Raw genomic sequence first — 15,998 nt, forward strand, 5'->3', positions numbered from 1 at the left:
AAAAATATAGTACATAAAATGTAGATGCAAGTTTTGTAGCGAGCACACGTATATAAAATAAAAATAAATGAATAGTCAAAATACAGATTTCCACGGTTTTCAGTAATTGAAATTTGGTGGAAGCGGGACAAAACACTTTTTTTTAATTATTCCATTCTCCTGTTTTACATAAACTACCATTATTTAACGATCAATACTATTAATTTGGGCCTATTCACTTAACTATCTGACTAGCTGTCAGGCTAATTGGGGCTTTAAATCTCTTATTATGAAAAGCCAGCACCAGCAGGTTTCTCCAGCTAAAAAGTGGCTCAGCTGCCTCTGTATATAGATTATATATATATATATATATATATATATATATATATATATAATATAAATTTATATATATATATAATTTAATGTACGAGGATCCTCTGGAAAAAATCTCACGGATTTAATTTTATAGGGCAAGCCAAGCTCTTCATCTAGCTGTAATACAGTGATCTCTTCAGTGAATATACTCCATTTCATCATTTCCCGCCTCCTAAACTCTTTTAAAACGGGCGTTAAAACGGACGTTGGCGCCCCGGGGAGGGGCCAGACACGGCCCCTGATACCGATCTCGGTATTTCTGAATGCCTCATGGCACTACAGCAACACTGTTTGGGTGCAGAAAGTGAACGTAGATCATTGTCGTTAACCCTTTGTTTTCAGTAGACGTGCCCGGACCGTCAATTGTCATTAAGGGGTTAAAGCACTACAATTTACCATTTACATAAAGCCTGATGATCCATTTTCATTCATGCCTCCTTAAATATTTCTTCTTCTAAAACATAAAAATGGGAGAGAAGGGCATTTCTCCTCAGCCCCAACACGTTTTCACAGTTATTACCCGTGGTTTACCATGCACTGCACATATTTGATGTTTTTCTTTCTAGACTAAAAACTACCCCAATTCATGAGTAAATCATTTGCATGTGGCCTGCTGTCACATCTTAAGGGGCGTTTGACTGTTCTCTCCTCCCCTAAGCCGGCCCCGAAGATGACAGGGCAAATTGGCCTGCTGTCACATCCAGGGCCTCAAAACGTCTTACAAATCCTAGCACTACTATTGTTAATAGCACAATATTCTGGCCAACCAACACACAGGCCACCTAAACCCTGTATATTAATCTGCCTATTGCCTTCATGAAGAAGCTGTCAAGTGAGCGCCCTTTAACAACCACGGCCGTGCTGCGCATGCTCGAAGTGCATCCGCTTCTAACCATAGAGAGGCAAGCCATCCCCTCTATTTCCTATCGTCCTCTCCATGTCATATACCACAAACATGTTTCTGGCACGCTGCAGTGGTGCATGCTGGGATACCCCCGCCCTCCCTGTCGGTCCTCCCAGTTTGCGCTGCTTTAGGTCCGTGTCTTGTAGCAAGATGGCGGAGCTGGGCTCGGGGTGACCAGGCAGAAGAATAAGAGGGATTTAAAACAAAAAGAAAGACGTGACAGCCGCCGCTCGTCATTTAGGTGTATTTCTTTCCCGCCAGTGAGTGACAGGCCTTGACATATCCTACACTCGCCCCTCAGCGCTCACTTTTTACACAACCCAGATAGAGAGGCTGCGGGCCGAAGCACCCAGATATCAGTGCCATGTATATAGCGAGCACGCTGTAGACGCCTGTATATGTGTGTACACGCAGGGTAACAGTAAATCGCATTTCATAGCGTTAATAATATCAGCTTGAAAGCTGTAGTATCATCGGGTCTCTGCAGTGACACCTTCATGACACTATCTGCCCCGGCTGCACCTCCAGAGCAACGATAAGGGGTACATTTAGAGCCATTTCATCTCGTATCGGTGACATATACAGGCAGAGCAGCGTCTCCTCCACACGTTCTGGTTACTAGGCGTGCTGTGTATGGGCCTGGGGTTGTGCAGTAGTTGTCTTGGCGGTTGCTTGTTGCGGGGTCTCGCATGAGTTCCCCAAACCGGAGCCGGAGGCAGCAGGAGAGAGAGGGAGCTCCGGAGCCCGAGGAGAGGAAGACCCACACCCCCTGCAGCAGCCCGGAACACAGCCCCGGGGGAGACAGGTCAGCATGGGCTTCGGGCTTGGTGTGTGTTGGGTTAATATGCTGGTGTAACAATAGGATCCACAAGGGTTGGGAACATGGATTGTCAATAGGCTCGTGTGGATTCTGTGTACTGCGCTGGCACATCAAGTGCTTCTAGTGAGGTGGGTGGCATGATATCCTCATCACAGTTTGGACTAAATGAGTCGTGTTTTAACTCATTGACTAATTAATATTAATTATTAACGGCCAACCCCCATAAGGCTCTGCTGCAGGAAAGTCTTGGTTGGCCCTGTATAATGTATAGTTAAACCAGGGAGATTTCTTCCAAGTCTCCCGGCTCTTTGAGTTATGCATTATGCAGGGCTGAGCTGCCTTCCTTAGATACTTGCCATTGTTGGACCTTTGATAATGAACAGCGGAGCTGAAATCACAACTTCTACAAACCCTCCTACCTGGTCTCCTGTGAGAGTGAATACACCCCTGTATGCTTGTAGTGTGTTGTGTGTTTGCACTTTATGTATCTGACATGTCTACAGCGACTTATATATTGCAAAAAAAGCTTATTGGATCATTTTAAATGATTTCCTAGGTTTATATAGAATGGAGTAAAAGGTGTACAGTTTGGGAAAGCTCTGCCTCTACACGTTTGTCTGGATATATGTATATATATTATATTAAAAAAAAAGCAAAAAATACTAGAAAGATGTAAGGATGCCTACAAAGTAAAAACATAAAACCCATGAGAAAGATTTGGTGGGTGAAGCCAGTCAGTGACTTTGGAAACCCATTCTACACTCTGGTAGTATTCTGGGTACGGAGGTACTTTAGAACAAAGTACCACCGTTGCTATTGGCAACCTCAAATGCTTGTATGGCCTCTAGAAGCCATTTTTTTCTGGTTTGGATAATTTGGAGCTTTTGTTTGGTGATCACGAAGACCCTTTATGACAGGAGGTCTGATAAGTGATCCTTGCTTAATCCAATATGGCGTTATGATGTGTATATGTATATACACCGCCTGTAGACTGGGTTCTGCTTGCAGAAAAAAACAGATCGGTTCTGGAAACTGTTTGCTTCACTGATTATTTATAAAAAAAGCCATGGTTTCCCTTTTTTTAAGGGCCACCCCAGCTCTGTCATTGGAGTCCTTTCTGCCCAGACGTCAGTGCATTTTACTGCATACTATGCATGCATTCATATTGGGGTTAGACAATGAGTCTTCTGGCTCATTTTCATCAACCCCTGACTTCCTTTTCTGAAATGAAGAAGTATACTTAAATTTGCTTCCTGTACATGCTCGGTAATTCTTGGCACCCATGGTTTCCCCTGTCAGAAACACAGACCAGTAATGGACAGAGCCAATCCAAGTGTCCAGCAACCTGCTCTAAATGGAACCAGACTTTTCTTCTTATGCACTGGCGGGAGCTCAGGAGAATCACTTCATTCTATAGTAGCACATACACGCTCCCACTCATGTAGATTTGTTGAGCCCTGATTTTGGAGCAGATCACATGTGTAAGGCTTATTATATAGCACGCACGAGAGCTAACTTGGATGTAATGTAAGAAAGTTTTACTTTACTGAGAGGGTGGTAGATACATGGAGCAGCTTTCCGTCAGAAGTGGCTAATAGATAAAATTTAAACATGCATGGGAAAGGCATAATGCTATCTTGATTCTTTTACACAAAGCAAAGGACTGATTAAGGGCTGAGGATTCTCCTGTTTGAAGAGCCATGCTAACTCTTCATAAGAAGGGATCGATGGCTTCATGTGAGATGCAATGTTAGAAAATCGTTTTAGTTAATTCACCTGTGCCAAAGCAAGCCACGCATTATTGTGCATCGTAGTATAACCTGGCTTTCACACCACTGTTCCACGGTTACATTTTCCAAAACTCCATAGCTTGTTCTATATATGAGCCATGGAAAGTGGGTGCATGTGTATCGCAGCATGGCATCTACGCATCTGTCATATCAATTGGATTGTCTAAAGCTGACGCAGTGTGATGTCATAGTTCGTTAGTGTGCCATATTTGAAAAGCCAATTTATTTTGTCGTCTGATTTGTTTGACTTCACACAGCAATTGTACTAATTGTACCCTTTTAAGATATCATTTATAGACATGTACACAGCGAGCAAAATCGCTTCGGATGAAATGTTCTGCCATGTTAGTTTTCAGGCACCAAATTTAGTATCTGGCAGTACGTTTCGGACAAAATTCAGAGGTCTTTTATGATTCGGATTCAGGGGGTGTTCCCCAAAGCAAGAGGTCCCTGACACCTTCTGGACTCGCCTTTCATTATAGAAATTAAGGACGGTCAAGGTAGAAGTAGAGCAAGGCAGACACTGGCACATCATAGGCACGTGCAGCCCTGTGGAACAGGACTGAATTTCCTACTTGAATTATGTAATGCCTGTTTTGTTTTTTTTATCAACGAAGAATAATAGATGATATGATAAAAAGATAATAAAAACATTAACTTGTCCACCCATTACAGGCTTGGCCAAAATGGCTTGTAATAGTGGCTACACGTGGCAACAAATTTTCATCACTTTGCAATTCTTTTTCGTTGGTTTCCTTGGAGAATGCCCTCGTTTTCGTTGAGTCGCACAAACGCACGAAACAGGTCATTTTCGTTCATACAAAAGTACACAAGCCTAATTATTATTTGTTTTATATAGCGCCATCATATTCCGTAGCGCTGTACAATAGGTGGTATGTAACATAACAATTTGACTTACAGAAACGACAGGTGAGGAGGGCCCTGCTCAAAGAGCTTACAATCTAGAGAATAATTATTTAATTTATAAGTTGTTGTAAAGTTGTTTTTTTGACAATAAAATGTAAATGGTGTTTGAGCCTGCCCCAGAAACGCACCTGCATCGTTTTGCTACCCGCCCTTGCATTGAAGCTGAACTTTGATGCACGTTTGTTGTGTTTAAATGTGTGTGTATTTCGCATTGAAGGAGTTGTGCAAGTTTTTTGCAGGCAGACTGCATCCTCCCCTGTTCTCCGGGAGCCTGTCTCTGGCACCCAACATCAACTGTCACTTTGGATTTGGGAGCAGCTCTGGAGTTATAACCCCTATCAGCTTACTGAAGAGGAATGCTGCTGTGATTTGTCAAAGGCAAAGCACTCCTCGTCTGGTGATTAACCCTTTCTGCTGCAATTTGCAGGGTTTCAGATAAAGACCAGCCAATGCAGAATTAAGTAAATTGACCATCAAGCTGCTTCCGGTTTCTAAAGTGAAAGTTTAGTGCCCTACCAGCAAAAACTCGCTCAAAGCGCTTCCTCCGTTGTTTCCTGTAAAAGACTCAGAGGAGGGAAAGAGAAAATGCATAGATTGGGTGTTACACATTAAAATGCATGCGATCACTGGAGTGTACCTTTAACACACGTGCCTGACACATCATGCGATTAAACGCCTATAGAAAGCGATTAACAAGCGATGCTGCAATGCCATAATATTATAAAAGTAGGGGCCCCGTGTGATCGCTTTATGCCGCGATCTCATTGGTCCTGTTGAGAGACGGGATGTCTTACATATAGCAGAGCCCTGCCACTGGAAAGAGCATTACAAAGGGTGCAACCCGCTCCTTAAGGGGTTAAAGCCGAGTGAGTTAATCATGATGCTGTTAATCCGTTTCCTGACACCTGGCCATCCAGTTCACCCCGAACCTGTCTGTCATAAATGTGTATCATCAAGTTCTGCAGGCTATGAATGCTGGAGGTGAGTGTGTAGGAAAGGGTTAATGGAGAGTAGTCAGCAGAAAGTAATGTCCAAGCAGCAGCTAGTCTGCCCTTGATCGTTCGTGGTGGGGTGGACGGGTTATTGGTTGTTTGCTGTGTATTGTGACAGGTATACCGTAGTAAGCTTTTCCCTGTCTAATTATTAGATATTGTTTTGTAACATTTAATGTGCTTCTGAAATGCAGTTGAACTGGCTTCAGCAAGCCATATAGTTGGCTCCTGGTTAAAGATGCTTTGACACACACACATTGCTCAATTTAACACTTTTGTCACTAAATGCATTGGAAACGACGCCAAAAATCAATATCATTCCAAAATGAAAACATATCCACAAGCTAAATTGAGCCATGTAAAATTTTGCCCGATTCAAAATGTATGACTAATTTATCGTCTTGCACGAAAACAGGCAATAAATGTGTTAGGTTTTGCTTGTCCTTACAGTAGAGTGATGCTATAGGTGGAATGTGGGGAACCGCAGCTGGTTTTTGTATTGCCATCTTGCTCTGTAGAGAGAGTGCCCACCACTTTAGACGCGTTTTAGTTGCACATCAAAGAGACGTGGCATAACATTGGTCTTCATTTTTTTATTCCTGTGTAACAGAAGTGTTCTCTTGTGAGGGCATCCAAGAGAAATGGAACCATTTCAGGATAAAGATTTGTCCCTGCGTAGAGCGCACAGCCTAACAAGGAGAGTTTGAAGAGAGCAGAAGCTTTTCCAAGGTTAATGGTTCCTATCACAGCTTTTATGAAATTCATATAGCTTGTCCATCTGATTTTTTGAGCATATGTTTAGTTTAAGACTTTAACTCAGAAGTTGGGATCTGTAATAGAAATGGGCAAAACTAGCATATATAATCAATTTCTTATCATCCTGTGCTTGCACCAATGAACAGCAATCATTTCATCTCGTCTGTAATTCCCCGCTTGGGTAAAATACCAATGGATATGAGACTGGGATGTCATGCCATTGAGCCTGTCCATCTGCTGGGCCATGAAGGTGCTTGAAATTTAAAAGGGAAAAGCAACTTAGTTTTGTAAATCTGCCTTGTAAGAGAAGCGATGATACTTAAAACCAATGTAAACAACACATACATTATGTATTTAGAGTGTGTGTCTTGTATTTATTCAAGCATCATTAAGGCAGTTTATACACCTCGCTGATCATCTTGTTTGAAAAGGAAACACATTACTCCCAGTGGCTGCTTTCTCTCTGCTTGTAGATGGCATAGTATGTTTTTATGTGTAGGGTGTAAGTTCCCTCGGCGGTTGGTTGTAGGATTGAACCCTGGTTTGGTCAATTGTTACAGAAAGTTGGGAAGGTGCTGGCTGTATTATGGACACTCGGGTGGGTAGTGTGTGAGACCCTTATGAAGATAGGGATTCTCATCTTCTGTCCTCTTTCAATTCTTGCTTGCACCAAAAGCTTCTGAAGTCTCTTAATATGTTCTATAACAGGCACTTTGCGTCACTGCAGCAAAATAAGCAAGCCTAAACTCAAATCAGTACATCAAAATGTATGCTGGCTAAATATTTTTCACAGAAAAAAGTTTATCTAGTGAAGTTAATGAAGCTCCTATCTTCCTGGTGTTTTTCTTTAAATGTTTAGTGCAATTTATCTGGCTCCTTCTCTAATGTCTCTTGACTACCATGTGCTGACAGACCAGCTGTTCCTGAGCGTAGTTACTAAACTGTTTAATAAATATGCCTTTAATATATCTTTGCATGATCCATAGTTATTTTTATGAGTAGATACTTTTAGAAGAATGAATCTGCCTCATGAATAAAAAAGCACTCCTAGCCCTGTTCCAGCATGCTTTTTTTTTAATATATTGCAAAAATGAGTGATGTGACATATCTGTCTAAAACTGTGTTTTTAAGACATTTAAAACTGATGTAATATATTAATTCAATTTATTAAGGTATATTTCAGCATCACAAACACATCCATACAAATGGCTTCTTTTGTTAATCTAAAAGATGAAATTACTCACCTGAAAAGGGGATGCTTAAAGGGGGATACGGTTCTAGGTTTTGCTTATATGTTCTACCTCTGTTACCTTAGCCTAATCTAGTAGACAAGCACCCTGACTCCTTAACTGCGTGCAATACTGATAGAGTGGCTTAATCTTAATCGCGCAGGTGGACACTGACTAATGAAAGTGTGTGGACGAACCGGACTCACTAGCGTTGTCATAAAGAATCAGCTCAGTGTGATGGTTGTATAGGGAAAGTGACCAAAATATCACAAGACTGACAACAATGGCCGCCTCCAGGTCTCACATAAAGGAAGCTTATTGGTACACTAAAACCAGGTTTCTGTCAGTGTCAACCTACGTTACTGTAATAGAGCAATGTATTCATACAGCGCTACGGAATTTGATGACGCTATATAAAACAATAAATAATGTTTTTTTCTATGGGATTTCGCTTTATTCTATTTCTGTGTCATGAAATCAACTTTCTTCTAAGCCAATTTGTCCACTTATTGGTAAGAAGATATTTATTGTACTGCATCAGCTACCTCTTTTGAAGTGCCTGTGAGTACTTTGTACTAGAGCCTTGCGCAATCCCAATCCCGCCCGCTCCTGCACACATTCTGTCACATCTTTTAGAGAGAGAGTGAAGAGTTTACACAAATGTGCTATGCTTAACGTTCAGAATAACACACATAAAACATTGTGTTCCATTAAAGGACCATAAGATAAACCTGTTCATCTCAAGCTAACATAAAGCACCACACACACATGACAAATAACTTGGACCTATTTTTTATCAGCCTAGTGAAACTCCCCAGATATGCCACTCCACCTCCCAGATATGCCTTATGCCCCCCAGATATGCCTTATATCTCCAGATATGCCACTCTGCCCTCAGATATGCCACATTCATTCCCTCATTCACAGATACTCATTCATTCACGCATACTCGTTCCTAAAACTCCCCCACCCCCTTACCTGAACTGCAGGGGAAGCAGAGACGGAGCAGAGTCATGTGACGTGACATAAATTCACGTGACTCAGCTGGGTTCCTGGGCGGAACAAGAGAGGAGGCGTGTGCGAGCAACGCGAAGGCAGCCTTGCAGGAGTGTGCGGATTACTGGGATCTGCAGGTACATTGTCTGACCGACTGCAACACCCGAAAAAGCTTGCCACCAGCACACAGCATGCCTCTCTGGTTCTTGGCCCCTCAAATAGGAGTGTGTCATTTACTGCCTCAATCACCAGCAATTGCAAAAATAGATGAAGGAAAGACCACCTGCAATTTGTTTGATGGGTCCCGATGCAGTCCTCTACTTTGCACCTTTGCATCAATAAACTCTTAGAAGTCATTGCCTGTTGTGGGTCATAATTAAATTAAGAGCAGTTAAGATGCTTAGCTCCTTTTTATATTCCTCTAGGCATGAGGCACTGTGTATACTCCTATGAAGGGCAGCTGTCACAGCTCTTTCCTTCATCTATTTTTGCAATTGCTGGTGATTGAGGCAGTAAATGACACACTCCTATTTGAGGGGCCAAGAACCCGAGAGGCATGCTGTGTTCTGGTGGCAAGCTTGTATGTACTTTAAACGTACGCCTAAAACGTATGCTTCTTTATCAGTGCTAACCATGAAAAGGAACTGTGGTTCTCATAGAGACAGGCCAAATAACGTCGAAGTGCTTCAGTTTAAATCTTTTATCTCTTTGTAAACTACTGCTGCTTATTTGCTCATGTTAGAAGTTTTATGTAATGAATTAATGAACTACTGATGTGTGGAACCACATGCACAGGGCAGGAGATATTTTTTTAAATCTACGTCAGCGATTATATTACAACAAATAAAGGACAAGTGACATCAATTTAAATAAATCTAGTTAGAGAGTACCTGCCTGCAACCTCCTTGTCGGGGAAGTATTTTGAATGTGCCCTGAAGCGTGTGTAAAGATGTGGATATGTGACTCTGTCTGTCTTGCTGGCAGCGCAACGGGTGCCCCTGGACTTAAACCGGAGCCCAGCCACTTGATAAGATTGCATTGGAGGTGGATTTATGACTACTAGCATCAGTAGGCAGCTGCCTAAGAAGTGCTGCGTGAAATACTGCTCCCTGCAGCACAAGGCAGTGCAGCAAATTATTCACTGTTCTCTTAACGTTTATGGCTTCCCCTTTAGCATACTACTTGTCCCAAAGCCAAATTACTACTTTGATTTACACAGCGCTAGCCAATTCTGTAGGGCTATTACTCTGGGGGAGAATACAAGTGAAACAATTTCTTAACAATACACAATATCAGACCATTAACAAATATAAGACATACTACAGTATTACAGAAGGAGAAGACTTTCTGTTCAGAGAGCGAGAGACAGAGACTTATTAGGTGAGAATGATTTGATTGAAGTTAGTGATCACACCGTAAAACCCCAACAATCTTTAATTGGGACCCATTTTGCCCCTGGAATATATTCTTGGATATATTGGAAGATGTAATTTCCTAAGAACAAAAAAAAAATTGCAGTGTTTGTTTTATAGGAAAAAAATATAACATTAGCACTGAATGTTTTGTCTGTGTGGAAGATCACCTTCTCTATTACCTTGCCCAAGCCTGACTGGGCAGTTAATCCGCTTTCGGTGATGGCATGTGTGTAAAACATACCTAGTCTACAGGGACTTTAAGGGGCCATTGAACAGTTTCTGAACAATTGTCTGAGCCTTGACGTTTATATTTTACAGATCACCAGGAGATCCTCAATCAGAAAACCTAGAAAATAGCCGAATGTAAGTATTTACTCTGTCACATGCTTTAGGCTTGAAATATTGGTTATTGATGCATATTCTCCTAATTAATGACACTAACCAACGTTATGTCCTCTTGTGTACATTTCATGATTTGGATATGATAAAAAAAAAGAAAATTCTGCCACCCAAAACCATAACTTTCTTTTTGTGCCTTAATGGTAAATGTATGGTAAATGGTGATTTTTATATATGTGTAAGAGGTTCCATGGAAATCGGTAGTCTGTACGGTGCAGTGATGCGGTTGTATTCTCCCTTGTTCAACAACATTTTCAGTAGCTATAAAATATGTAAATAAAACTTACACTAATTTAGAAGATCAAATGCTGACGGGCTGCTCAAAACTCTCCTGCTACACTATTTGTGTGATGACATTTAAACAAAATATTCTGGTTGTTTTGTTCTCTTAACTTGCATTGTAAAGTCAGAGTCAGGGTTTTGATGTACAAAAAATTAAATACTTTGGTGCAATTTAATGGCCAATGTGTGTTAGATCAGAGTATCACAGTCTACAGTCATCTCTGGAGAGTTAGGTTTGTGCTGTTGTGAGCTCTTGAATGTTGGTGATCCTAGTCCTAGAAAGGGCTAGTTTTTAAGAACTACATGGAAACCAATTTCTTGGAATTTTTTATATATAATTATTTTACCAGAAATGAGAACTAAAAATGGTATACAAAGGTTGCGACTTATTAACTATATGGTTGCCTTACGTTTATCAAAGTTTTGTTCTTTTGTATTTTAAGTAGCGTTGGACTCTTTCATAATTTTAAAGTTCCTTAAATTCTCTTGTTAAACTCACATTTTAGCATCACATTGTAAAACAGCACTTGTGCCATAATCCACTTGCTATGAAATAGGTTTAACGTAGTTGCAGTTTATATTTACAATTTTCATTATGCATGGCATAGAAAATATCAATCTAGTAAATTCATGTTAAACAGTCGTGGGGCGCGCTAGCCTCAACTGTCCTCTTCCATAGAGTCCCTTAACTACTGCATCAAGAGAGCAGCGAGGGGTGACCGTAAGTTTGTGTTGGGAATGGCATCATAAAACATTCAAATCTTCCACAAGTGACCTTAAGGCTTTGTCAGTCTAAGGATACAAAAGGATAAATTATTGATGTATTGCACATGTGAAACAGGAAAATATGTAGGGCTGAAACAACGAATTGATAAAATCGATAATAATCGATAACGGAAATCGTTGTCGACGATTTCCGTTATCGATTAATCGAGTGATCGATTCGTTGTTGGAGCACTCGGCTCCTTTTACTTACCTCCGCGAGCGTTCCCCGCTTCCGCTACACGCGCCTTCTTTTAGTTGCGGTTCGCTCTGTGCGAGTGGCTCCGTTCGCAGAGCGAACCGCTCTGTGCGAGTGGCTCCGTTCGCACAGAGCGATTCGCGGGGGTGGGGGTGGGGTTTCAGGGGATGCAGGGCAGAGTGGGGGTGGGGGGGCAGGCCAGGGTGTGAGTGTGGGGGCAGGGCAGGAGACTGGGTGCAGGGCAGAGTGGGGGTGGGGGTGCAGGGCAGAGTTGGAGACTGGGTGCAGGGCAGAGTGTGAGTGTGGGTGCAGAGCAGAGTGGGTGCAGGGTGTGAGTGTGGGGGCAGGGCAGAATGTGGGGGCAGGGCTGGGTGCAGGGCAGAGTTGGAGACTGGGTGCAGGGGCACAGTGCAAAGTGCTGGGTGCAAAGTGCCAGGGCTGGGTGCAAAGTTCTGGGTGCAAAGTGCCAGGGCCGGGTGCAAAGTGCCGGGTGCAAAGTGCCAGGGCTGGGTGCAAAGTGCTGGGTGCAAAGTGCTGGGTGCAAAGTTCTGGGTGCAAAGTGCCAGGGCTGGGGCAAAGTGCCGGGTGCAAAGTGCCAGGGGTGGGGCAAAGTGCCGGGTGCAAAGTGCTGGGTGCAAAGTTTCTTGAACAGTAATAGTCCACCTCTTTTCAGAATGTTTGGGGTTATTTTGTTTCATAAATATTGTGTTTGGGTTTTTGTACTTTGAAAATATTGTTTTTTTATTACATCATAACAAAATAAGAATGTTAATGTAAATTTTAAGTTGTTTTTTAACATCCAGTTCATTAAATTATTTTAAATAAACAAAAAATTTGCATATTGTTTTTTTTAATCCGATTAATCGATTAATCGAAAAAATAATCGGCCAACTAATCGATTATTAAAATAATCGTTAGTTGCAGCCCTAAAAATATGTATACAAAAATTACCTTAAACATCAGTGAACATGTTAAATATTTAAACGTATGTTAAGAAAAATATTCCTGGTGGTTTAATACAAAATATATTCATTTAGTTCCTCTCAGAATCACATGCTTGCTTTAATTAAGCCATTGCATGGCAACTTCCAGCTTCATTGCATTCCAGTTTCAGAGAGATTTGCATAAACAGGAAATCTTATTTTTTTTTATGTACTTTTTTTTTTTTTTTTTTTTTTTTCTTCTTTGTAGCTGCGTTTGGATTTATTAGTTTAGTGGAAGCCGATATCTCTGTCCTGAGTAAAAGCAAAATTAGTGGTGACGAGAGCAATATGTAAGTAGATATAGCCTTTGTAAGAAAATTGAATATTGAACATCAGAGAACAACAAAATTCTGCATACTTGATACTAATCCTCTCAGGAATAGGGATTGTCTAGTTTATTATAACTGAGCCCTTATTATAGATGATTATCATAATTGCAGCTTTATGTGCAGTGTTAACTAGGGAGCAGATTAATACTTAGGTATATGGTCCTGATATCAAGCGGGAAGCTATTTTAAAGGGAAACTAAGGTCATCATATGCACTTTAAATGCTGACTGGCCCATTTACATTTTTGTACATGCGTAAATGTGCCCCATGTATAGTTTGCCCCCTTTAGTCGCCCTTTAGCTGTACCGCATATGTGTTCAGAGATGTGTTCTCCTACCCTGTGATATAGTTACCATGCTCCCATTGTTTTTTATGTCTAATGAGTACATATTAAAGTACAATTTAATTTAACATACAGTAGGTATCGATCAATTTGGTTTTGATCTAGGAGCCACCCAGAAAAGGGGCCAGATTTATTTTTCTTCCCCAGTCATAGTTTCCTGGCTGCCTGGGGTTTGTCGAGCCTTGCCATGCACTAACATACATTTGCACACGCACTAAAATTATATGCTCATGTACGAACATGCTAACACTGTACACTCATACACACTATATGCTGACATATACACAGTGATGCTAATACATATAGAACGCCATACATTCCAGCATCACACTCTTATACACATGCACACTGGCTAACACTATACATATATAAAATACACACTGAATCTGACACTGCAATCTGACTGTGGCAGAATACATTTACACACACATACTGACTCTAGCGCTATACATATACACACTGATACAGCATACACACGCTCACAGACTGGCACCAGCACTATACATACAGTAAAGAAAAAAACATTTGATCCCCTGTAACAGGTAACTAGCTGAGATAAGGAGCACTCTCTTAAAGGGAGTGCTCCTAATCTCCGTTTGTTAACTGTATAAAAGACACCTGTCCATAGAAGCAATCAATCAATCAGATTCCAAACCCTCCACCATGGCCAAGACCAAAGAGCTGTCCAATGATGTCAGGGACAAGATTGTAGACCTACACAAGGCTGGAATGGGCTACAGGACCATCGCAAAACAGCTTGTTGAGAAGGTGCGATTATTCGCAAAGGGAAGAAACACAAAATAACAGTCAATCTCCCTTGGTCTGGGGCTCTATGCAGTATCTCACCTTGTGGAGTTTCAATGATCATGAGAACGGTGAGAATTCAGCCCAGAACTACACAGGAGGATCTTGTCAATGATCTCAAGGCAGCTCGGACTATAGTCACCAAGAAAACAATTGGTAACACACTACGCCGTGAAGGACTGAAATCCTGCAGCGCCTGCAAGGTCCCCCTGCATCTACAGGCCCATCTGAAGTTTGCCAGGAGGAGAACTGGGTAAAGGTGTTGTGGTCAGATGAGACCAAAATCGAGCTATTTGGCATCAACTCAACTCGCCGTGTTTGGAGGAGGAGGAATGCTGCCTATCACCCCAAGAACACCATCCCCACTGTTAAACATAGAGGTGGAAACATAATGCTTTGGGGGTGTTTTTCTGCTAAGGTTACAGGACAACTTCACCGCATCAAAGGGATGATGGATGGGGCGATGTACCGTCAAATCTTGGGTGAGAACTGTGAAGAACCATGTCTGATCTTCACTGTTATTATTATTATTATTATCTTTATGTGTACCCTGTTTGAATGTGGCTGCAGCTCCAGCCTTCAAAGAGACGATCCTATAATCTGGCTGGGGCTCTTAATCAGCCAGCACAGCCCTGTCTGCCCAGACGGCACCCGCACTACAGGGGGGGTTAACACAGGTGGGGGAACCCATTGTATCCCTTAATCCCCTCACCTGATACATCCCCTGTATACCAATGGGATTTGTGAGGGGATGTGGCTGATGGGATGTGGCTGATGGGATGTGGCTGATGGGATGTGGCTGATGGGATGTGGCTGATGGGATGTGGCTGATGGGATGTGGCTGATGGGATGTGGCTGATGGGATGTGGCTGATGGGATGTGGCTGATGGGATGTGGCTGATAGGATTGGGGGTTGGGTTCGGTGCACAGTGAATGGAGATTGTATATAAGTTCTGGGTGTTTGTAATAAAGAGAGTTCTGTTTTTAACCTCAAAGCATGAAATCCTGTCTCATGATTGAGGGAAGTGCTGGTCTATGACTGCTTTCTTCGGACAGCCACAGCGTGTCCGCTTACTGGGAGAGGGAAGGAGCTGACGGGTGGATGTGTCCAGTCTGGGGCACAGAACGATCTGTCACAAGAACCTCCTTCGCTCAGCCAGGGCTTTGAAAATCGGTCATGGATGGGGTATTCCAGCATGACATTGACCCACATGGCTAAGGCAACAAAGGAGTGGCTCAAGAAGAAGCACATTAAGGTCCTGGAGTGGCCTAGCCAGTTTCTAGACCTTAATCCCATCGAAAATCTGTGGAGGGAGCTGAAGGTTCGCTCTGCCAAATGTTGGCCTCGAAACCTTTATGACTTGGAGAAGATCTCCAAAGAGGAGTGGGACAAAATCCCTCATGAGATTTGTGTAAACCTTGTGGCCAACTACAAAAAACATCTGAACATCTGTTATGATTGCCACCAAGTACTGAGTCATGTTTTGCAAAGGTAAAATGCAAATCAATCTATAACTTTTATTTAAAATGCGTTATTCTGGATTTTTTTTGTTATTCTGTCTCATTGTTCAAATAAACCTTTGTCAGTCGGCAAACATACAAAACCAGCAGGAGATCAAATCTTTTTTTCCCTTTACTGTATACACACTGATTCAGACACTACAGTATACACAACCATACACTGAAACCAGCACTATATATTTACCTACACACT

At 41.9% G+C, this 15,998-nt stretch overlaps 1 protein-coding gene across 1 annotated transcript in view; it reads left to right on the top strand.

Annotated features, from left to right (window-relative positions):
* Positions 1 to 1,947: 1,947 nt before the first annotated feature.
* LOC149289186 (ubiquitin-protein ligase E3A-like) overlaps positions 1,948 to 15,998 on the top strand; it is a 28,530-nt gene continuing 14,479 nt past the window's right edge. Inside the window, exons 1-2 of the mRNA XM_089490926.1 lie at positions 1,948 to 2,063; positions 10,502 to 10,546. Coding sequence (XP_089347052.1) covers positions 1,948 to 2,063; positions 10,502 to 10,546 — 161 coding nt within the window. The remainder of the gene's footprint in view (positions 2,064 to 10,501; positions 10,547 to 15,998) is intronic.

Source organism: Sceloporus occidentalis, unplaced genomic scaffold (genome assembly GCF_023333645.1).
Source record: "Sceloporus occidentalis isolate IW3139 unplaced genomic scaffold, rSceOcc1.0.p SCAF_47, whole genome shotgun sequence".
Lineage (NCBI taxonomy): Eukaryota > Metazoa > Chordata > Lepidosauria > Squamata > Phrynosomatidae > Sceloporus > Sceloporus occidentalis.